The following is a 25,986-nucleotide window of genomic DNA, read 5'->3' as shown; positions in this document are numbered from 1 at the left end:
AAATGAATAAATCTTCACAGATGGAGTATAAATGCCCGATAAATGTACAAAGAAATGTTCGACACTGCTGGTCGTTAGAGAAATGCAAATTCTAACACAGATATTCTATCTTATAATAGAAAGAACAGCCATCATCAAGAAATCAAATAATAACAAATGCTGGCAACACTGCAGGGAACAAGGAGCCCTTTTCTATTGCTATTGAGAATGTAAACAAGTACCACCACTATGGCAATCCATACAGACATTCCTCAAAACATTTAAGCAAGAAATTGCGCTTGACTCAGCTGTCCATTCCGTCTTGGTATTTTCTTGAATGACTGAAAGTCATTGTATCATCACACAGTGACGCAACATACCCAAGTCTATGGCAGTGCAAATCATAACAGCTAAATCTTAGAAGCAGCCTATATGTCCAACAGACAGCGGAAAAGGAAAAGGTGATATTTACATACAATGGAGTACTACTCTGCCATAAATAAAAATAACCTTGAGTCATCAATAGCAAAACAGATGTACTTTGAGATCATAAAGTGAAATAAATCAGATACATGAGCTTATAAATCCCATGATTTCTCTTATTTGAGGAATGCAAATCATAAATAATGAGCAAAAGAAAGAAGATAGGAAGTAGAGAGACAGACCATTCCCAAGTGGAAAGGGAATCAAGACATGGAAGAAAGGAGAGCAGCGAGGGAAAGGGAATGACAAAATTAAGATGTGTTATATGCATGTACCAACTTCACATGTGGAATGTAAATATAATGTACTGCGAATATGTGCTAATGAAAATAAACAAACAGCACCACATAAAAAGATGCTGACAAGTTAAATCAAGAGCACATCAAAACACTACACAACATGATGAAGTTGGTTTCACTTCAGGGATACACGGACAGTTTAACCTATATAAATCAAATACATCACCATAAACAGCAATTCATTATCCGTTCATGACAAAAACCCTGAACAAATCAGGTATAGAACACAATTCAACAAAACAAAGGTTATAAATTATAAACTTATAGCTAACATTTTATTAAATGGGAAAAAAATGAAAGCACTTCCTCTCTAATCAAGAACCAAATAAGAATGTCCAGCCTTACTACTCTTATTCAAAATAGTATCAGAAATTGCAACCAGAATAAAAGGCATAGGAAAAATGTAAAAGATGTTGCTAAAATACTCTTAGAACTGATAAATAGGTTTAGTACAGTATAATAGGATGCAAAATCAACATATGAAAACTTGTAGCTTTTCTATATACTAACAATCTGTTGAGAAATCATGAAAAATTCCATTCACATGAAATATGAACAGAGAGATGCACATACACAACAAAACACTTAAAAACTGAAGATGACACTAAAAGGCCGAACAATCTGCCACACGCACACACTGGAAAATTAATATAGCTCAAGTGTGCACACTGCCCAAAGTGATCTACAAATTCAATACAATGCCCATCCAAAAACTTAGATAAAAACCCTTCACATTTATATGGAAGCATAAGAAACCCTGAATCACCAGAGCAGCTCTGAGCAGAAGAGCACAGCAGCTGACCTTGAGATGCGCTGCAGAACTTTAGCAACAAGCACACCTCAGGCCTGCCACAGAACACACAGACCAACAGAATAGAACAGAGAACTCTGGCCACAAATGCAATCACCTATGGCCATCTGACCTGGGTCTTGAGGGGGTGGGGGTACCGGGATTTGAACTCAGGACCTGTGCACTGTGCCACTGGGCATTATATCCCTCACCTTAGGCATCTGATTCTGAACGAAGGTGCCAAAGACATGTACTGGTGAAAATATACAACAAATGGTGCTAGAATACTGCTAATCCATACACAAAAATCATACCTTTTACAAAAATCAACTCAAAATCAAAGATCATAAAGATCTGAAATTCTACAACTAGCAAAGGAAAATATAGGAGAAATACTTCAAGATATGTGGGAGGTACAATAACTCCAATACTACTGCAAGTGAATCTTTTTCTAAATCTGTGAATCTGCCACATTATGACTCCGTGCCATATATCCCTTAATGGTCACCTGAGTGCCTCTGATCTGTAAAATTCTCTTGGTGCATCAGCGTCATTAGTGAAGCTGACTTCCTCCTCCCCTACCTCTGATGAGCCAGGTTCCTAGTTCTTACCCCGCCAATTTCCTATAAGTCTCCTGCTATGCCCCGGAGGTGGGACTTCCTGTCATAGCCGGTTGCCTAGTTACTCGTGCCTTTTACCCGCCAACGTCACTTCCCTATGCCTCCGCTATATATACCCAGCACCTCCCCTAAATAAACAAGACTTGATCAAAATCCTGTCTTGTCTCCATTTCTCGCATCTCCTGTCCTTTGTCCCCTCCTCAATTTCCTGCTCTTCTCCCAGGTGACCTTCGTTGACTGACTGGCTGGTTCGGGACAAAGATATCGGTATAAAAATTTTTTTTGGTACTACTCCAAAAACACAGAAGAAGAAAACCACTGATAAAGGAGATCGTATCAAATTAACAAGCAGTGCCACAGCAAAAAGCACATTCAACAGTGATGAGACAACCTTCAGAGTGGGAAAGTGATTCAATTAAAAATGGGCAAATGATCTGAAAACATGTATCAAAAGAAATAAAATGCCAAAATAACAATATTTGAAAAATGCTCAGTATCATTTGTCACCAGAGAAATGTAAACCAAAATTATAGTGAGATACCATCTCATGCCAGTTAAAATGCATCCTAAAATTTAAAAACTGATGAACAGTATCAAGGATATAGTGAAAGTTCGAACCTTTACGTACCAATGGTGGGAATGTAAATTAGTGTAGTCACTATAGCAAACAGTAGAGATTCTCAAAAAGTAAAAACAGAACTATCATGTCGTGCAGCTATTCCACCTGGGTACAGAGCAAAGGCAAATGACGACTTCACACAAAAGAGATACCTCTATATCCATGTTTATTAAAGCACTTTTCATTAATAGCTAAGGTAAAGAATAGTGTAGATAATGTTATATACTGCAATGTTATTAATAAAGCATAAAATACTGTTCTTTCCAGGAACATGGATGGTAACGAAGGGCACTGTTATGTGAAATTAACCAGTCACAGAAAAGCATGTATTATATGTTTTGTCCCAGGTACAAACTAAAAAAAAAGCAACCCTAAAGTAAGACAGTGATTACTAGTCGTGACTGGACGGGGTGATGGGGAGGATGGCAAGCAGGTGAGGGGTAGAAGGTAGACAAACGCACATGGTGGCACACAGCTGTCATCTTAGCACTGGAGAGGCCCAGGTGGGAGGACTGTTGGAAGTTCAAGGCCAGCTTGGGCTACAAAGTGAGTTTAAGGCCAGTCCGAATTAAAAAACCAGGGGACCAATATAATCTATGTACACTGTATGCATGTATGGAAAACAATTATAGTGAATCTCATCAACTTGTATAATGTAAAAGCAACTCTGATATTTTAAAAAATCATTTCACTGGATAGAGTAAGTATGTTAGACACAGCCAAAGGAAAGATTAATAAACTTTAAGACACACTAGTCACAAGTAAAAGTGAACAAATAATAATGAGTTCAGCAAATAGGTAGTCTCAATGGAACAATATTGTGACAAATCATGTACCTGGACTACCAAATAAACTTACAATGGGGGGGGGGGGGAAGCCAAGAAATACCTGAGCTGGGCCTGTAATCCTTGCACTTGGGATGCTAACTGCAGGCCAGTCTGTGCTATACACTGAGTTCAAGGTCAGCCTGAATTACAAAGCAAGAGCCTGTCTAAAAATAAAAATTAAAAAAAAAGAACAACCAAAATTTCCTAAACTGATAAAAACTACACTTAGTAAAGAACCTCCAAAACAATGCATATGGAAATAATACACATGCACTATAAGCACATAATTAAGTTGTTAAAAATCAATGAAAAAGCTAAAAACCTAAACAGCTTCCAAAGAAGAAAGCCACTTATATTTTTATTTTTTATTTTTATTTCTTTATTTAGGAGAGGTCCTACGGGGTCTCACTACGTAGACTGGACTCCTAGTGATCCTCCTGTCTTCAGCCTCCAAGTGTTGGGGTTATAGGCGCAAACCACTGCGCCCAGTCCCAATCGCCCTCTTAGTACACCTCATGGGTGGGGACTGCACCCTGACCGCTGTGGTCTGTTTAAGCAGGCACTTTAGTCCGCTGAGCTATCAGGCTGGCCCTTCACTTATGCTTTTAAAACGTGATAGACTACTGACATTTTGCCAAAACTATCCATTCCAAAACACAATGGAATGACATTTCCAAGTTGAAAAAGGTAGTAATTTAACTTAGAATTCTATACAGAGAACATAAAGCCTAACTAAAAACAGTATCAACAAAAGCAGAAAGAAATGCCCATAAGCCTACCTGGCAAAAAATGTTTAAGATCTATACATATTGGGGGGAAAAAAAAAGATAATATTAGAGTTACTGAAAAGGAAAATGACAGCAAATGAAAACTTATATAGTCAATAAAGAAAGTGTAATTGATAAATGTGTAAGTAAACCAAAAATAATCCCCTTCACTGTTTCATTTCTTTAAAGAAAATTTTTAAAAAGAAATACATAGCAAGATTTATAAGAAATGTTCAAGTAAAATTTCAGGACAACAGTATAAATAGGTCAGGAGAGACAGACTACTAGGTGCTTGGATTACAGGAATGCACCGTCATGTCTGGCTTATAAGGGTTTTTTTCTTGTTTGTTTTTTTTGATACAGGGTCTTGCTATGCAGTTTGGACACATACAGATCCTCCTGTCTCAGCTTTTCTAGTGCTGAGATTATAGGTGTGCACAACCATGCCAGGTTCAGGGCCTGCACAGCATGTAGTACTGGAGATCAAACTTGGGACCCTGAGCTTGCCAGGCAGGCCCTTATGCTGCCAAGCTACCCCCCCAGTCCTAAGGTTCTTACATATGGGAAGTAGTATAATATAATTTGAAGATAGATTACAGTAAGACAAAAATGTAATTCTTTTTTTTTTTTTTTTTTTTTTGCGGAACCAGGGATTGAACTCAGACCCTTGCACTTGCCAGGGAAGCGCTATTCCACTCAGCCATCTCCCCGGCCCAAAAATGTAATTCTAAACTAGGCCACACACAAAGAAAGTAACAGAAGGCTAACAGATATAAAATAAGAAAAAATATAACACAATAAATAAGGCAAGAAAAAGTAGAAAAAGAAGACAAGGAAGATGCAGAACACACAGAAAATAAACAGCAAGATGAAAGACCTCATCACTATGTACATTTAATCTAAAATAGACTAAAACAGCATCAGAATAAATAAAAACATTACTCAATTATAGAGTACCTAAAGGAAATCTGACTGAAACACAAAGACATACCCAAAGAGATAGCTCAGCAGCATAAGCACCTGCCTACAAATGCAGGGTCCCATGTACAAAGGGGGAAAAAAAAGTATACAGATCAGATAAAGTAACAGTAAAGGATATTTCATGGGGCTTGGGAGATGGCTCAGTGGAATAAGCGCTTCCCTGGCAAGCATAAGGGCCTGAGTTCAATCCCTGGTTCCGCAAAAAAAAAAGGGGGGGGGGATATTTCACGTAAATATAATCATAAGAAAATGAGGATGAAATATCAGTATCAAGGTAGTCCTCTTTGTTCTGAAATAGCAAAAGTTTACTAATATCTCATAGAATTCCTAAGAGTCAAAAAGAGTGACAGAGATCTCCTTTTTCTTTTTCTGCCCTCCTGCTCTCACCTCCAGTAATTCCATGGAAGCAGAAGAAACAGAGGTAATGAAGAAATGAGCAGCGGCCAGGCAGACACCTAAACTCCAAAGGAGGAGAGCCATATTCTTTGACCAAAATGCTATGATAAATCCTTTCTCTTATTGCACGGCAGTAGACACAACACAACTGCAGGAATTGCATGATACAGAAAACAGAACTGAGGTTCACATTTTCCAGACAGAAAAGCAGGAAGAATATGGATCCAGAAAATTCTGAGGAATTCACAGAAAGAAGACGTCTCAAGAAAAGTTATCTAAAAAGTTGCCTATTAATTCTTAGGTTCCGGGATGGGGAATGACTCCATGGGACTGTACATGCTTAGCTCATATCATAGGAGGCTGCAGGTTCACACCCCAGGCCAAAAACCAAGTAAAAACTTGAAAGCACCTCACAGTGACACCAGAAACATTTGAGAGCATCCTGCATTATGCAGACTATCCTGGGTGTGGCTTGGGTATGTGTCATTTCAACCTGTTGATTCTTGCATTGAATGAATTTGATTAATTTTTTAGATGTCCTGTTGTATTATCTTTAAAAATTAATGAAAAAATATGGAATTTTTAGTCATCCTGTATTTAAATAATAGGACTAAGTTGCACATGCAAAAATCTACCTCTAGAGGCTGGGAAGATGGCTCAGTACAATACGCTTCCCTGGCAGGCGCAAGGGCCTGAGTTCAATCCCTGGTTCCGCAAAAAAAAAACCAACAACAACAAAAAAACTACCTCTAATCAGGATACCAAAGGCTTTTAGAATTGAGCATACTTGTAACTGCAACACTCTAGGGGGCTGAGGCAGAAAGATAACAAGTTTAAACTCAGCCTGGAAAATTTAGTGACTTAGTGAGATCCTGTCTCAAAATAAAATATAACAAGAAGACGGAGAATGCAGCTTAATGTGAAGGTCTTGGGTGCAATGTCTAATATCAAAATGAAAAAAACTAAAGATAGGATAAAAAAACCTAAAATGGAATAGTAAAAATATTGAAATAACCCCACAGAAGTCAGAAAGGGGGACAATAATTAAAAACTCAGGGAATAAACAAGATATACTCTCTATCTAAAAACTATTTCAAAGCTGGGCATGGTGGCACACACCTGTAATCACAGCAATTGAGGCTGAGGCTGGAGGATTACTATGACTTTGAGACCAGCCTGAATTGTACAGTAAAACCCTGTCTCAAAAACAAAAAAGCTTATTTGAAATATAACATGTAAAGTAAAAAGTTGCTAACACAAGACTACCAATCTAGATCAACAGTCATCAAAGTAGGTAGAGATGAGGATCATCCAGAGATGAGAAAGAAAAAGCATGTAACTATAATTTATATACATTTAAATCTCATTTTTTAATTTCTATTTTTAATACACTAGTAATAAATCAGATTTATGCAGCTTTTAATCATGTTTAAGCAAATGCATCAATTCACTTACCCCAATAATTGAGTAAGATATATAAAATTATCATTCCATTTAAAAAATGGAGAAACCAGTGCACGGTGCGCATGGTGCGCATACCTGTAATCCCAGTACTCAGGATTCTAAGCAGGAGGAGTGCTGCTATAATGCGTTAACTGAATTTTGTGCTTTACCTATGGGAAATTAAGAAAAACCTTGTGTTTCCTGTTATCTACTCGAAGGAATGAGTTCTCACTCCCTGCTCAAGGCTGTTTAGCAGTGACTGTTTCTTGTCAAGGCAGCAAGCTGAAACAAACTCCCTCCCTAACCATCTCCTAACAACGTAGCTAAAGTGTATCTTACCATAAAAGACCCCTTAGTTACAAACAGTTTGCAGTTGTGTCAAATGAATGTAGTTTTCTGTTGTTCTGTGCTAGATAACAAATTCCCTTACCAAACAGCATGTGATTCTTGTTATATAAACTCTCTGCTACCTGCCTTCAAGGTCGCTCAGGCCTGTGTGAGAGCTGGCTGACAACCCTGAGCTCATTAAAAAAGGCTCATAAAACTCCTATCTGGCTGATCTGATTCCTGTACTGAGTGACCAATAACACTGCAATTTTGAGGATGGTCTGGGTTACAAAGTGAGCTCAAGCCATCCTGAACTGCATAGCAAACCCTGTATCAAGAAGACAAAAAACTGAAAAAAGAAAGAAAAAAAAAAGGAGAAACTGAAGAATGAGAGTTAATTTTTTTTTTGAGTCTTGCAATGTAGTCCAGGCCTGCCTGACAATCACACCCAGCAGAGTTCACTGACTTTTTACCTTTTAGTGGCTTATTTAACTTCACACTGACAGGAGCAAGACTTAAACCCTAACATCAGTTGTATTTTCTTAACCCTAAATTATATTGCACATAATACTGCAGTTCTGCAATATATGCGTGCAATTCACAAATAAATATTCACGTGTTTGAAAGCAAAGTGTTTTTCCATCTTACTTCAAGCCACTGAAGGCACATGATGAAAAGAATATGGAAATGATGAAACAGGATTAAGGAACTGGGCCACTGGCACATCTGTAATCTTAGACACCTGGGCACCTGAGCCAGAAGAATGAGGAGGATAGCCTGGGCAACACAGCAAGACCTAACCCAAAAAGCCCGACAATCTTGTCTCTATGTTCAAGAACATCCAACTAGTCAACTACCTGTAGTTTAAGACAGAAAGCAAAACAAACAAACAAAAAACCTTGTGAATTCAATCAGAATTCTCAAGAAGAAACTGGCCCAAGAGTCACATTCCTGTGAAAACGAACTGCTAACTGCAGAACATGTGCCACAGGTTTGGCACCCTGGAGTACACCAGTATACCAAGTGCCATATAACAGGGGTTGTTTCTTTGAATTGACATTTCTAATTGTCCTTAATAAGCAATGCAAACAGAACAAATTATCTAAATTCTCTTAACATAACAGTATTCATAAACACTCAGGCTTACATCTTACTTCACTGAGACATCTCAACAGCACCAGGTTTGTTACCTAAAATGACAAAGACAGTTTTTTAAAGCAGCCTAGAAATAATTTGATACTCTGTAATTCCAGTTTCAAAGCTCTTGATTCTTTTATTTGAAATGAAAATAAAGCAGGACTAATCTGAATAGATTCAATGATTGTGAAAATATACACAGTAACAACATAAATCTACACAGACACAACTACAAACACATTCAGCCACCTTATATTTGACAAATGGGACAAACACGCTCACTGGAAGGCAGCCTCTTTCATAAGTGGTGCTGGAAAACTGACTTTCCACACGTCAAAGACTAAGACAAGACCCATGTCTATCACTATGCGCTAAAGTCAAAATGAATCAAAGAGCTAAATATTAAAACAGAAATGCTAAATCTACTGGCAGAGAAAGTAGATAGAAATCTTGAAGACATAGGGGAAGGCAGAGCTCATGAAGAAAAAACAAACTATATGGGGAATACTTCAAACAACAACTGGGATCTTATTGAAAAGTTTTTGCACATCAAAAGAAAGCACCAACAGAGTAAAAAGAAAACCCACAAATAGGGAAAAAAATTTAGCCAACTGTCCTTCAGACAAAGAATTTCTATCTAAAACATATAAAGAGTTAAAAAAAAAAAAAACAACAGGTACCCCAAATTCAAAGATCCAATCCAAAAATGGACATTTGAGATGAATGTACACTCTCAGATGAAGAAATACAAATGGCAAATAAATATATAAAAAAATATTAAGCATCATTGGTCATTTAAGAAATGCAAATTAAAACAACACTGAGATTCCATCTCATCTCAGAGAGAATGGCTACCATCAAGATGTCAACCAATAATAAATCCTGGAGGGGCTGTGGGGAAAAAAGAACCGTTCTCCATTGTTGGTGGAAATGTAGACTGATACCACTGTAGAAACTCTTCAGGCCAGGGAGATGGCTCAGTAGAATAAGTACTTTTCTGGCAAGCGCAAGCATCTGAGTTCAATCCCCAGTTCCTCCAAAAAAAAACCAACTCCTCAAAAAACTAGGATTAGAGGTCCCATTCGATCCAGCTCTTCCCCTTGCGGATATTTTTCCGGAAGAATTGAAAACAGGGCTGGTGAGATGGCTCGGTGGTCTGGAGTACCTACTTAGAACAAGCTTAGCAAAAAAGCACAGGGACCGCGGTTCGATCCCCCAGCACCACATGCCAGCTGGCCCTGCCCCCTGGTGGGCTGAGCTGGCCACACACACACACACACACACACACACACACAAATAAAAAAAGTCTTAAAAAAAAAAAAAAAAAAAAAAAAAAAAAAAAAAAAAAGTCTTAAAAAAAAGAATTGAAAACAACATACAACAGAGATACATGTGTATCCATGTTCATAGAAGTGTAATTTGTCTTAGCTAAATCTTGGAAACAACTCAAGTGGCCATCAAACTTTTGGCTTTTATAGGTAAATAGATGCAACTAGAGATCAAACTCATAAGTGACAAAAGTCAGACTCCCATGTGTAAATACTATATTGTTTTACTAATGTAAGGAACTCAAAGAGAACAAAATCTCAAAGATACAATACATACTGCTCAAAGGGAAAGAAACTGCTCAAAAAGAAAGAACACCTGGGATGGGAAAAAGGAGAAAAGAAAAAGGGGAAAAATATATAGTGTATATGCACAAGAGCGCTATGATAATTGTACTACTAAGTTCTACTGGCTTATCAAAAGAAAGTTAATGCTTGTTTGATCAATTTTACAGGCCCGTATCTGGTAATCTGAACAACTTCTTAGAAGATAACAACATGTAAAAGCCAGCCAGAGAGTTCAGTGGATTAAAGTGCCTGCTTAGGCAGGCACAGAGACCAGGGTTTGATCTCCAGTATGCAGTGCTGGCTTCGCCTCTGCATGCACTGGTAATCCCAGCGCTTGGCAGGCTGAAAAGTGGAGGATCACTACAAGTCCAACCTGTGTAGTGAGACCCTGTACTAAATACATAAAAAAAAGATAACAATATACAATTTAATAACCAGTGTTAAATTTCGTATCATCTTGTTTTGAGATTCTGTATCATTTTTAGTTTAAAATAAAAGTATATAAATCTAAGACATTAATAATAACACTGATGATGACTTAAGTATGAAGAAAAAGCTTTACTAATTAAATCAAGGGTTGGAAGGACCTTTTGTTATGAGATGTCACCAGCACTACAATTTAGAAATTGCTATAAGCTAGCCTGCTCCATAGTTCTATCAACAGAGTCCTTACTACATCCAATACGCCAGTATCAATCCTAGTTAGGCTTGTACATTTAAAGAAAATGAAAAAAAAGAAAATGAATAAAAACAGAGGTTGAACAGGAATAAAGTTTAAGCACAATGATTTTAGTTTTTATTAATTAGAATGACTCAAGAAACATAAACATGCATGTACATGTTATACTAGAAACATGTTATACACTAGATATTCAGTAACATTCATCTAATGCATTACCTAACACTCAGAAACTAATCAATAAATGAATGAACATTTTAAAGGTGAAATACACACACACACACACACACACACACACACACACACATATATAAAAGGGCCTAGTAATTTGTCTACCTTAGGTCCTGAAACTGGGTGGATGGTATTTTTGGCAGGTATCAGATGAGAAAAGGCATTCTGGAATGCAAATGCAGAGGACACAGGATAACCAATCCCACAGCTTGGATAAGCAAGTCTATTATCAATCTAAAAATAAAAACATTTAAAAAAATTAAGGATCAGAAATTATTCTAAATAGTACTTGCTGATCTAGAAGGCATTAGCATCTGTTAATAACAACAGCACTATCTCAGAGACATATTTTATTTACTTGATACCACAAAACTCTGCTTTATTACATAATGCTTTATAGGAGTCATATTAGTAGCACAGCGAGGGATAAATAAAAATAATTTGCTGCTAGACTGACAAAGACCACAATAAACTGAAAGAGTAGGTACAATAGATATTGTGAAAGGGAAAGAAACTGCTCATAACGAAAGAATAACTAGAATGGTGGAAAGGAGGAAGGAATACACACACACACACACACACACACACACACACACACACACACGATAGCTAAAATAACTATTAGTTCACTGAAAGGAACAGTTCATATTGTTTGATTACTTTTGCATGTTTATATCTGGTAATCTGAACAACTACTTTGAAGATAATATGCAATATAACATTGTTAATTTCCTATCATCTTGTTTTAAAATTCTGTATCATATTTATCGCATTTTTAAATTTTTCTTTAAAAGAAAAAAAAGAAAATTAATGGGGTTTTTTGCCCCTGAGTCAAAGTCTCACTAGGTAGCTCAGGCTGGGCTTGAACTCACAACATAATTGTCCAGGCTGGCCTTGACCTCATAATGATGCTCCTGCCTCAGCTTCTAAGGTGCACTACAAGCATCATCACCAAGCCCAGGTAGATTAATGTTTTTAATGGGCTAAGTCAGACAGTTACTTGCTTAGCAGCACCATCAATGTCAAATCAAAGTTTATTTGTATAAGAGGCCACATGAAACAGACCTTACAAAGCAACTGTGTACCCCCTGTGGCCATCAGTGCAAATACCCTTCATCCAGCCATTTACCATCAGTCATTCAGGTTAAGCCTACAGAATTTTTTTCAAGTTTATAATTCAGTCTCAGGCACTTTTTTCTGCACCATTTTCCAATCTAGTAGCAATTCTTCCTTTTTTTAGTTATGTAGTATATACAGCTAGGCCAGTTGTCACATGCTTGTAATCCTAGCACTCTGTGAGGTCAACGCAGAAGTCTCTCAAGACTGTGCAACTGAGACACTTTGAAAAAATAAATAAGGACTGGGCATGTAGCTATGCAGCGTGGTATGAAAAATTTTCAGCTAGGCATTTGGAATTTATACTCTCTGCCAAGGCCCTCCAGCCAAAGTACACTAGGTACACATCTGTCATATAAAAGCTGGGTTTACTGCTCTTTGCAATGAAGGAGACCACATACATGGGGTGTCTCGGTAAATGTCAAAAGGGAATTAGTGATTGGATTTAGATATGTGTCTGATTACTGAAGGAAAAATTTAACAAAGTGAGTAAGATATTTGTCATGAACTAGAAGCGATCAGAGAAAGTAAGGACAAATTTATGGCAGTCTAAAATGGCAGAAAAAAGCTCTACCTGATTAAAGCAGCAGCAACCATTTATGTCAGCCAAAACAGGATAGTTGGCCATTTTTGTGAGTTGGCAATGTTTTTAATCTATATTCAAACATGACTATACAATGGTTTTCGTTGTTATCTTGATGCATCATGGCTATAGAATGACCTTGTCCGAAATTGTTATATTCAATAGGAGAGCCCAAGTGAGTATGAGGCGCATTCTTTATAGCTCCTAGGCTTAGCTGCCTGATAATACCAGGCACCTCCACATGTAGGAACTGATTTTTAAATTCTTCTCTGACACCTTGCAAGGAAGAACTCAATGAGCTCTCGTCTTAGGAGCCAGAGAGTTTACATCATATAACCAGTTTATTAGCCTCTAAAGCTGACAAGACTGCAAATAGATTCCTCCCTCTCCCCACTAACAGAACTCAGTTCAGGCTTTTTCCACTGTACTTTCAAACTGGAGGCCTAATCCTAAATTCTCTCTTCTTGAAGCCTTCTAAATGTTTTCTATGTATTCATGCACATGTGCATGTATTTTAAAGCTTTTCAGCACATTCGGCATTACTTTAATGAAATAGTAAAGCTTTACACAGAAGTATGCTCTTGAGATACAGCTGCTTTGCTAGTGAGACAGCTTATTTTAGGGACAACTCACTTTCTGCTTTATTATTAATATCAAGTTTCCAGTCTATATTAGCAAGGGCACTTGAAGAAGTCATAGTCTTCCTATAAATCTGTAATTATTTTTGCTTCAAGAAATTTGTTAATATCACTCACATCTTATCTTTACATCTTACCACATTCAGACTGGGAGAAATTCCACTTCTGCTTGTGCTGCTGCTGCAATGTGCAGGTGGAGTGGTAGAAGGTCCCAATACATCTTGCTTTCTCACTAGCTGATTTTCATTTAGTTCTTTATTTAACCATGTGATTACTAACATAAGAAAACAAGAAAGGATTTTAGTTGACTTGTTTTTATAATCATTTAAAATGTCTAAAATCATATTAAGCTTTTTAAATGTCAAGTTTTTACAAGTGCTTTATATTATAGCATATGAATAGTATATATATCACTAAATTCTTATAATTAAAGATTTTTTTTTCTTTGTATTGTGTCCCCAGTGGAAAAGCGATGTTTTATTTTTTTACGTATTTATTTTTGGTGGGGGCTTTATTACAATTCTTTTTTTTTCCATAATTTTATTGATAAACAAATAGCAATGAGACAGTTTCAAATCAAATTGGTAGGACAGTTTCAATAATTAACACATTGTATACATTCTTCCCAGTGGTTAATTACTGTACAAGATGCGGACATGATACCCTATCTACAAACACTATTACAACAAATCCCTCTGTTCATGAAGAGAATGTAACTATATATCTATCCTAACCATTTTGAATACACAGATAGAAAATGGACATTCATCTGTATCCCCTTTTTTCAGTTCTGTTATTTGAATATTATAGGTGTGTAAACTCAGCAAAATAATCTAAAAGAGTTCAGTAGCCCATAATAGCATTGGGTCTTCCGCTTCACTGGCAATATCAGAAATTGTTGACCTGAGTCCCCTACAGCTCAACATAACACCATGGCTTTACTTCTTATATTTCGTTTTTATACTTTTCTGCTGGGTGGTTAAGACAAAGGTAAAGCAGGACCTATGCAACAAGAGTTGTAGCTTTTGGGTCTGAGAAGGTCAGAGAAATCCCCTCAGGATTTATCCTGAGATCCTGTACCTCAGATTGTTTGTCAGTGTCAGCCATGTGGATGAGTCACGGCCATTGCTTGGCCAATGTGCTTTCTGTGAAAGCCTGAGAGAGTGTTTTCTCTCCATGTGACTCTTCTTAGGCACACTCTACATCCTCTTTCCTCTTTGGCCCCATAATCTCCTTGATCAGAAAATTTGGGACACTGCCGAGTTACGTGACATAACAGTACAAATTCTTGTATGTCCTGAGTCTTAATTGACCTTGGAAGGCTAGGGCCAAATAGTTGGCTTTCCTTGCAGCCCTCCTTTTCATCTAATTTTGGTCTGCAAACTTAGGTTGTTAACCCTCCAGAAGACAAGTTTATTGTTATTACCATACAACTTAGGCTGTTAAGCTTAACCTCACTATCTGTCTGCATATCAAACATCTTAGGCATAATCTGTTACAGGTATTTTTCATCAAGTATTGATATGTTGAACTTTAAGTCCCTACAGAATATGATTTAAAAAAATTTAAAAATTAGAATATAGTTTAAAAATAGACATAAAGAACTATATACTTCTTATGTTCACACGTAAGTCCAAAAATCTCACCATATACAACCTTGAAGCAGGACAGTCCCACAATATTCCTTTTCCTGTCTTTTGCTTTCATTCACTACCCCCTTCTTTTTGAACAACCATCTACCTGAGAGACTTCACAGCAGCAACTGGCATGTCATAACAAGCAGCCCGTATTCAGAAGACTAGAATGACAGGCACTCCAAGCATGAAACTACTATTACAGATTACCATCTGCAGTGCAGTTGCTTAGTTCACAGGTATCAGTATATATAGTTAGTCAGGGTAAAATTCTTATTTTGTTAACAACTTCCAACATGGAACTCTGTTGGGAGCCACAGGAAGCTAGGAAATTAACCAATGTGTGTAGGTGGGATTGGGCCTCAGTGCCTAAAGCAAACAAGCTACCTCACTCTTGAGATAAATATCCTGTCTGATAAAGGTCAGCTATTAGACACTAGGCAACCATGTGTTACTAGCTTTGCAAAAGTATAAATAAAGGATCGTGGGTTGAGCTGCCCATCAGACATACTAGCGCCTACCTAGCCCAGCTTTTGCCTTGTCATTCTTTCTCATTCATGCTGCCATGTCTCCCAAGGCAGAACTCATGGCAGTAAGACCAACGGATCCCTACGGGACTCCTCATTCTGTTACTGTCAGTACACAATCCTTTCTTTTTTCTTGGGGGCCTGCCCCTTAGCTCAGGTCTTTAAGTGGTTGATTCGACAAAGCAGTCAGGCTCAGGTTGCTGTGGTTCGATCCCCACAACTCAAGCCAGCCAAACCTGCCCTGAAGACATGCGAAGCAAAAAAAAAAAAAAAAATCTTTTTTCTTTGTAAAACAGGATTTCACTATGTACAGCTCAGGTTGTCCTAAAACTGGCAAATCTTAGCCTCTACGTCCTAAGTACTGGATTCCAGATGTGCACCATCATACCCTGCCCAAAATCTCTTTGAAAGTTTTTACTTGTATAAGTCTACCTTACAGTTCATTTAAACTTCACAATTTTATGTCTGACAACTAGTCCTAGGAAATGAAAACATGTTAGTTGTTTTTTTTTTTTTTTGAGGAACCGGGGATTGAACTCAGGCCCTTGTGCTTGCCAGGGAAGTGCTTATTCCACTGAGCCATCTCCCCAGCCCTGAAAACATGTTAGTTTTAAACGTTTAATCTTAAAAATAAATAAAAGTTTAATCTTACATTTTAGTTTCAAAAAATTCATATTACTATCAGGTTAATAGTAATTTTAGAAAGTAGTGGCAAATTTAAACACAAATTAAGTTAAAATTTCACTTTATTTTGCTTACACATAACAGTTTTGACACTAACTTTTATAGTGTATATGATATAATTTACTACAGCAGAGACATTCAGACATTTAAAACTGAACTGATTTGTACATAGCAGTATCTTGATTGACCTATGCCTTCATGAACTCAAATTACAGGCTAAGAATAAAACTATAAGCTTCATTCACATAAAAATATAAAATACTTACACTTTTCATTGTTTTTTAGAAGCTGTTTGCTTTCCTCAAGTTTTTGAACTGTAGCTTCTAATTGTTCTTGTAATTTGCATATCTGAAACATTAATTATCAGGGTAAGTCAACTAAAGGTCAAAATAAAAACTGAAGTAATGTACTGCTATTAATTAAATGAAAGCTACTAATACTATTAAATGTGGACAAAGGAATTAGCCCAACTATGTAATGAAATACGTACATTCTGTACAAATGTCAGTAATCTAAGTATTTGAGTCATGACAACCAGCTTATCTAAGTAAGATAGGTTAACTTCTGTTGACTACAGTTGCGCTTTAAAAAAACCGCCCAAAGCTATTCTGTAATACCAAAGAAGAGTAGAATGTTGAAAACTACAGTTGAAAAAGCTTGATATAATGTAAACAAGAGTCAGAACACAAAAGCAGAAAGTATTAACTACCTCTTGTTCTTTAGCTCGGAGAGACTGTCCAATATCTTGTAATTCCTTTTCTTCCTTTTGTAATTTTTCCTCCTTCTCAGCCAATAGTTTTTCTTGCTGAATAGTAACTGTATTCTTCAGTTTCAACTTACCCATGAGAGTTTTGAGATCCCCTTGTAACTTCTTGATAATTTCATTTGCCTGTAAAAGAGTTTCTTAGGTGTATCTACAAAATCTAATGAATTATTAATAGACCATTAAATTTCTAAACAAACCTTCAGAAGTTCTGCTGATAATGATTTTATTGTAGCTTCAAGTTTTCCCAGTTGTACTTGATTTTTCTCACCATTTTCTTCTAATGCCACCTGAAATATTTTTAAAAATATGAATAAAGCATTTATATTTGTTTATGAAAGCATCACAAAATGTGACTATCAGTTTAGAAAAATTTTAAAGACCTTTTGTTCCTGGATTGTATCAAATGCTTCTTTTGTTCTTACAACAAGCTGGTCTTTATCCTTAATTTCTTGTTCCAAAACTGCCACTTTTGTTTGTAGCTGATTAATACGCTTTTCTTTCTCATGACATTCAGCATCTAGTGTAGAATTCTCTCTTCGCAAAGAAAGGACTTCTTGCTTAGTTCGCTGAAGCTCCTAGAAGATAGAAAAAATTTCTACATTACAATAAGAAAAATTAGATTGTCTGCTTATTTATAAGTGAGATGTTTAGAATATTTAACATGTCCAATAATTTTTGGGGCTGGTGAGATGGCTGAGTGGTCTAAAGCACCTACTTAGAACAAGCTCAGCAAAGCACAGGGACAGCGGTTCAATCCCCCAGCTCCACATGCCAGCCAGCCCCGCCCCCTGGTGGGCTGAGCTGGCCACACACACAAAAAATTTTTTTTTAAATGTCCAATAATTTTTAAGTTCTCAATTTTTATGCTTCAGAGACATAAAAGTCTAACCGTATGTATATTATGGATCTGAAATATAATTATAAAACACTCAGTCAAACCAAGGGAAAATAAAACAATTCTGATTCATGAACAACTACTACAATTTTCAAATTCTATCACAAAACTTTGTGGCATCTTCCCAGCTGACTCTGAGGACAGCCATTAGCTATGACTGCTGCTTGTCTGTGTCGCCCTTTGTAAAACTGACTCTTGTCGAAGCTCTTGTAACCTACCTTCTTCCCAAGATACAAGATATATCTGCTCACATATCTCTCCATGTGAGCGAATATGTTAACATTTCTAGATTCCTTTTGGTTCACTTTAAGGTAAAATCAGGCAAATCATAATTAATAATTAAAAATAAATTTCAGGAAAGTCTAGGATATGCTGGGTATGGTACTGCAACTTGTAATTACAGCACTCTGGGAGGCTAAGGCAGAAGGATCTCAAGTTCAAGTTCAGGTTGGGCAACTTCACAGACCCTGTCTCAAAATAAAATAGAAAAAGTGTGACGATGTAGCTCTGAGTTCAATCCTCAAAACTAGGAAGGGATTAAAAAAAACTAAAACCTGAAATAAATCACTTCTCAATTAGCTAATACCAATCAAAGTAACAGTGGTACACAAATGTTCAAGATATAGCATTTTTATAGTTACAGTTTTTAACAAAAATTCCAAAGGAGAATTTTATAGTGCTGTAGTACTATTATTGTTTTAGGAACACAGGGACGGAAAAAGGTAGATTTAAATTCAAATCAGATCGCACCTACAGTGTCATCTTGGGAATTACATATCCTCAAGTCTCAGCTCCCTCAATTATAAAACAGAATTGCCTAGCATAGTCACTGAAATGTAGTAGAAAACTAATGGTAGCAATTACTTTTAGGGCATCAATAGCTAAAAATGTAATTTTATATAATTAGGTAACTCAATACTTACACGTTTAAAAAAATCTAAGCAATCATTTGCAAGTGCTATGCAAAGCTTTTGATTAGATTATATAAAAAACAGCATTAAAGACTGCCAACAAAGTGGACAGTTTTAGGGTTACAACTGAAGAAATAAATAGCATTACAATGAGGTAATTAAACTACCCCTGTATCATAAAGTCTGAAATGTTTTAGTGACTACTGTGAAAAAAGTTAATAGGGAATGAAAACTGTAGATATCTTTTAGGGCAGAATTCTGTGAGGATGTGAACATAAAATAGGTTATGCTTTAGCCTGGAGCTTCTAAGCACTACTGACTAGTGAAAAGGAAAATTGGTGATGTTTTATATTTATTTATTTTTGAGGTGCTAGGGGTTGGATGCAAGCTTCATGAACGTTAGACAAGTGCGCTACAATTGAGCCATATCCCCACTTCATTTTTAAACATACTGTGAGGCAGGGTTTCCACAAGGAACTGAGATTACATGTGTGCCACTAAACAGGCATGGTGACCTCTGCTTTCACATATGGCTAAGACTTTCATCATTAGCTAGGCACTGTGGCACATACTGGTAGTCACCCTGCGTGGAAAGGTGATGCAAGAAGATGGCTGATTCTAGGAGTTTGAGGTCTGCTAGGCAACTGAGCAAGACCTTGTCTCAGAAAGATACAATAACAAAAAATTACACATATTTTCTGATAATTCATGTAATAATTGTCCTAGGGAGAAAATAATCATCAATACCAAAGCATCAACAAATATGGCATAACAGCAAGATTCTTAAATTTGATGGCCTGGAGAGTATGGTTCAGTGGTAGAGGGCTTATCTAGCCTGCTTAATTCCCAGCATCTCAAAAGATAAGCACCTTTTTGGCACTTGGAAAAATAAGACATACTAAAAATAGGCAAAAAATAGATGGATTACACATGAAACAGGCAAAGAGGATTACGTTATGTCACATGACATGCTTGATCACGTGTAAAATGGGAACAGTACACACCTTTAAGAACTGTTAAGAACTGAGTTAATATATGTGAAGTACTTACATAGTGCCTACCACACAGCAAATACTCAGTAAACAGAGCTACTGTCTTTATCACTACTACTACCTGACACTAAACTTCATATACTTGTTTGATATATTGTATAGATTTAAGGAAAGGACTAACTCTGTCAATGAGTATCCCATGAGACATACACATTAAACCAGGTGAAAAATTTGAGATCTGTGCCAGTACACTGTTCCTCAAGATCCTAACTAAAAATATCAAGGTTTACTTCAACTTTTTATCAAATTGAATTAACTTTTTATCAAATTTCAGTTTCTCAATATTTTTGGCATTGTATGAAATTATCATTAATGCCCTAAGAGATCCCTGAAAAGAATCAAGAACACCACCCACACAAATATTAAAATAATCAAATTAAAATAAAATGATCAAATTAAAACTTTTAAATCAGAATGAGAAGAGAAACCAACAAACAGTACCTCTTCAACACCAGAAAGCTTTGCTTTAAGCTCTCTAGTAGTGGACTCTCCTTTATATTTCCTCTCAGTTAGATCTTTATTAGCTGCTTCTAATTCAGACACTCTGTTTTGTAGCTGGTGGATGTTTCGCTGATGGAGGACTTCTAAATCTTTTTTCTGTTGCTCATGTTGCTGTTGGTATTGAACCTGTGCCTGTTACAGAGTAACAGATTTAAAAAAAAAAAAAATCAGAAATATAAGTATGGAAAGATCTGAAGAAAAAACAACCACAGGTTCTTCTTAATAGTTATCAAAGTCCCCACTCTTTCAAAAAGGGTCACTTAGACCAGGAAGGTAGCTCAGCAGCATGCCTGGCAAGCTCAAGGTTCTGAGTTCAACCCTTGGTGTCCCCCCCCCCAAAAAAGGGGGGGCGGGGTCACTAGCTTAAGAAATGGATCTCATTCAGAGAAAGTAAGGCCAACAAATGCAATTCTACCGTTGTTTGTGCACATGTACGTGTGTGTGTGGTTTTCTGAGACACGGTCTTCCGGGTAGCCCAGAGCTAGCCTCACACTTGCTACAGAAATAAGGCTGGCCTCAAACACCGCCCTCTGCTGAGCTTCCCAAGCGCTGTGCTTCCGGGCACACACAACCATGCTGGCCACACGTGCTCTTAAAGGCACGAAGGAAATCACAGGTAACAAATGATCCCATACAGGAAGCTGTTCTTAAATATTTAGGAATATTCCTTTCCAGTCATCTACACAAGTATACTGACAGTGCATATATATATATATATATATATATATATATTATATTTAAATTTAATAAATTAAAAATCAAGCTATTTATACAATTTAATCATACTTTTATTCCCTTGGGATTTGACTTTCTCATATTTAAAAATTCCTTAAGTAAAAACTTTTATTAGTATATATTAATAATACAGAATGAGATTATTTTTGGCATATTGGTATATGCCCATAACATAATTTGACTATTTTTCATATCCATGACTCTTCAGTTTTTCTCCTTCCCCCCCTTATCCTATCCCACATTTCTAAATGTCTACCTTATAGTTTCCTATCATTTATAATTTGTTATTTTTTAGACTAATCATATAAAAAAAGTAATATTTTGACTTTCTGAGATGGTCTTATTTCACTTAACATAACAGTTAAAAAAATACTTTTTAAAAAGTATATAATATCACCAGGTATGGTAGTGCACATAAGTAATCCCAGCCTTGACAGGTGAGGAAGGAAGATCACCATGAGTTTGAGGCTTGTTGAGGCTACATAGTGAGTTTAAAACAAGCCTTAATTACAGAGCAAGACCTTGTTTCAAAAACCAAAAACAGTTATGGGAATATAGCTCAGTGGCACAGTGCTGCCTGGTAAGAGCAAGGTCTTCAGAGTCCCAATACCAAAAAAAAAAAAAAAAAAAAAAGCAAAAACAAAAACGAGACTGAAAAAAAAAACAAAAAAACCCATATATAATGTATTAATTTCAACATGCCAAGGCTTTCTATAATTTCTTTAATCCCTCCCCAAATATGGACAGTTTTCAAAATCACAAACAAAACTATGATTAATCCTATTGCAAAAAAAAATTCTTTAATCTTTTTATAAACCTAGATAGCCAAAATTCAGATCAGTTCTTTATAATCTAATTATAAATTTAAAAAATACTAGAAAAGACAATATAAAACAACTTCTAAAACTGTATTAGAGAAAAATTGCTCTCAAAATTCTTATCACTATTATTTTTCATAACATATTCTGAGAATTTTGTAACACTCCTTTAAGAAGTCCCGGAGTTTTGGAAAAATGGAAAGGAACAAACAGGCAAATAGGAAAGTAAGTAGTCTATATAACAATGAAAATGCAATCTTGACAAGAACAAACAAGAAAAAAAAACTGTATGGAGCTATAAAGCCGCTAAATATAACAGCCTATAAGTTTAATCAGTTTCAAAGACAATAGTAAAGGGGAATAAAAACAAATGATGTTGTTCTGGGAACTGCTAGAAGTTAAGGAATTTTCTTTAAAACAGATGAAAAAGATTTAAAACTTAAATTTTTCTCTATTTCCTTCTAAATCATTTGAACTGTTTCAGGAAATAGAAGAAAAATACATCCACTCTGAAGAAATAATCTTTGGAGAAGCAGGCTCAGAATTACAGGGAAATAACAATCACAAGAGTATGTAGAAGCAATGTAATTTAACAGAATATTCTATATTGTCTTTAATTTAAAAGGTACAAAGGACATTTGGTGCCCAGATGCTGGAAAGCAGCAACATGAAGAGAAGGAGTAAAGTGGGTCCCGGGGACTCAGCAAGGATCTGAAGTGAAAACTGAAGCCAATAGGGAGAGTGAAGAGAAAGACTCCAACAAAGCAGGAGGCGGCAAGCAGCATTTTCTCCAAGTCCCGACTCATCACAGGGGAGTGGTGGCTAACACCTGCACATGCATGGTGCCTACTGCCCACTCCAGGGGGTCCACAGAAAATGCACCAGTAGAACACAGCGGACTACAGTGGCTGGGGAGTTATTCAGGTTCAGATGCCCCCTCTCTGCACTCCCTCACCCCGCAGGAGAGTGCAGGAGAGGGCAACTGGCCAGTATTCATCCACCCTGGAGAGGGAGCAACTGAACTCAGAGTTCAGAACAGCTGTGGGCTGGCTCCATCTACCAGCTCCTAGTGCCAGCGTTAGGTGGAACGAGTTCAAGTTGACAGGAGGTCAAGAAGCTGAATTCAAGAGCCACTGGGAGTGCTGTAGGCTGAACAAAACAGGTCCAGGCTCACAGTCAGAAACCTGCCTGAACTTCAGTGAAACTAAAGGTACAGGGTTACTGGGATTATCCACTATTCTGCCATGAATCTATGGCTAGCTTGCTGGGATTAACACAAATCTGGGCTCTACCAACTGTGTGCTAGTAAATAGTACAGATACTCTTTGAAGTGGACTTTTTTTTTTAATGTTCCTTTCCCCATCCTTTTCCTTGTCATTTTGTTTTCTTTTTTCTTGATAGTTTTTGTTTTTATGAGTGTAAACATTGTTTCTAGTATTTTATTGTTCTTTTCTGTTTTTGATTTTATTTTTCCTTTTCTTTCCCTCCATGGGGCTGTGGATTTGGCTCAGCAGTAGAATGCTTGCCTAGCAAGCTGGAAGCCCTGGGTTCAGTCCTCTGCACCAAAAACAATAAATAAACTTCCTCTAAAAAACAATTCAACCAAAAAAAAAAAAAAAAAAAAACAGTAAAATCTTTCCCTCCTGTCCACTTTACTAGTTTCACAAAGTTCACATAATTTTCCTTTGTCCTCCAGCCTTATTTCTTTTTTTCCTTTTTTGCAGTACCAGGGATTGAACTCAGGGCCTTAGTGCTTATTCTACTGAGCTATCTCCCCGGCCTTATTTCTAATCTCTTCCTCTTCTTCTATTTCTCTATTTTTTAAACTTTCTATCTTTTACATTTTCTCCCCTGAGGGAAAAATCACCTTATTGAGGGCATATTTACCATATATAATATTCTGGTTTATTTTAGATTTTGTTACATAACCACAAATCTAGTTAATACACTTAAAGGTGGCAAACTAATAGTTATCATAGTTTGTCATTTTCTAAGCTATGTTTGATGCTATGATTATTGCTGATTATAGCACTTTATCCAAGGTAACATACTTGGCCTAAGCAGTTGTTTTTCCTAGTATGCCAAGCCTGAGACTGCCTAGGGGTCATAAACAATACTATAGGTTACTGCCAAAGGACCAGGTCAAATAGGCAACAATTTCTCATCTCCAGTAAATTGAAGGGGTAGGATTTTACAATAGGCTCAAAACTTAAAGGCCATCTGCACCTAGAAGGCACCTCTGAGAAGTAGTCATTTCCTAAGGTGCTAAATTCTAGCAATAAAGCTACTTGCTACCAACAATTTATGCACATCAATCCAGGAATTAACCTTAAGAACAACAACAAAAAAATCAGAAGACACTTAAGCAAGATGCAGCCCCAGACTCCTAGTTTACCAAAAGCAAGCCCAGGGGGCAATGAATTCAGTCCCCACCCACCTGGACTCTCCAAAGTGGTAACACTGGAAGTAACAAACCAAATCAAGGAGGCTCTAGAAAACTAAAATAATAATAATTTCTCAGATAACAGTAGAGATGGTGGCCATAAGAAAGATGTGCTCAGTAACTCTACAGCAGACAGATAAAAAAAATAGAGGAGCTTAGGAAAAGGACAGAAATTATGAATGCTCAATATAGGAAAGAAATGGAATCCATAAAACAGATTAAGATATCTAGGAAGGGGCCGGGGAGATAGCTCAGTAGAATAAGCGTTTGCCTGGCAAGCACAAGGGCCCGAGTTCAATCCCCTGTCTGCAAAAAGATATCTAGGAGATTAAAAATTTCATTGAAAGTATACACAGCAGAAGATAGGACTGCAGTTAACTATCATGAAAACATTTCTTAAAACTAGCAAGGGACCACAAAAATTCAATCCAGCAGCTACTAGGTGATGCATAGAAGAATAACACTAATATGGATCAGAAGCAATGAAAAAGCAGGAGAGTGTACAAATGACGTAAAAAACCTGTTCACAAAAGTAATGGTAGAAAGCTTCTTAAGCATGGGGGAAAAAAACCTGACATACAGGTAAGTGAGGATACAGAACCCCAGTGAACTACAATCAAAACAAAGGCACACAATAGTGAAGATTCCAGAAATTCAACACACAAGAATAGAATATTAAAACTGTTAGAGAAAAGAAACAAATCACATGTAGAGAAAAGCCTATGAGAATCACAGCAGACTCCTTAGCACACACTCAAGTCAAGTAAGGAGAGCTTGAAGTATTATAAACCCTAAAAGAAAATAATCTCCATTGATATACTTCATGGAACTATCTTTCAAAATAGATACAGAAATAAGACACTTTCACGACAAAGAACACCAGAGGAAATTCATGACCACTAAGCAGGCACTCCAAAATGTTGTGAAGGAGATTCTAGAAAGAGATAACGAAGACTAAAACTCCGTGAACTCCAACAGAATGAATCCATGAGACAAAGCAAGCAATTAAACAGAGGGAAAAAAGGGAGCCAACAACAAGAAAATAACATGACATGACATGATATATAAGTCAATACACACCAGTTACAACCATCAATTTACAAGATAACAACTCAACAATCAAAAGACACAGGCAGGTAGGACAGATCAAGAAACAAGATACAGCTAGGTGTGGTGGTGCATGCCTATAATCCTAGCACTCAAGAGGCTGAGGTAGGAGGACTGCCATTTCTTCAAGACCATCTTAAGTGAGTTCAAGACTTTAAGACCAGACCAGTGAGATAGCTCAGTGGTCTAAAGTGCCTGCTCAGGCAAACTTAGGCAAAGCACAGGGACCTTGCTTAGATCCTGGCACACATGCTGTGCCAGCCCTGACCCCACCCAGGGCAGGCTGAGCTCACCACAGGAAAAAAAAAAAGACTTTAAGACCAGCCTAAACTACAGAGTGAGACTTGGTTCACAAAGCAATAATAATAATAATAATAATAATAAT

At 36.8% G+C, this 25,986-nt stretch overlaps 1 protein-coding gene across 1 annotated transcript in view; it reads right to left on the bottom strand.

Annotated features, from left to right (window-relative positions):
* Positions 1-25,986, bottom strand: part of Sass6 (SAS-6 centriolar assembly protein) — a 50,376-nt gene that overhangs the window by 9,847 nt on the left and 14,543 nt on the right. The window contains exons 8-14 of the mRNA XM_004636976.2: positions 20,439-20,630; positions 17,520-17,714; positions 17,337-17,426; positions 17,083-17,262; positions 16,640-16,721; positions 13,666-13,802; positions 11,297-11,425 (exon numbers count right to left, since the gene is read on the bottom strand). Of these exons, the coding sequence (XP_004637033.1) occupies positions 11,297-11,425; positions 13,666-13,802; positions 16,640-16,721; positions 17,083-17,262; positions 17,337-17,426; positions 17,520-17,714; positions 20,439-20,630 (1,005 nt within the window). The remainder of the gene's footprint in view (positions 1-11,296; positions 11,426-13,665; positions 13,803-16,639; positions 16,722-17,082; positions 17,263-17,336; positions 17,427-17,519; positions 17,715-20,438; positions 20,631-25,986) is intronic.

Source organism: Octodon degus, unplaced genomic scaffold (genome assembly GCF_000260255.1).
Source record: "Octodon degus isolate 3935 unplaced genomic scaffold, OctDeg1.0 scaffold00084, whole genome shotgun sequence".
NCBI lineage: Eukaryota > Metazoa > Chordata > Mammalia > Rodentia > Octodontidae > Octodon > Octodon degus.
This window is presented reverse-complemented; position numbering and strand designations above follow the sequence as displayed.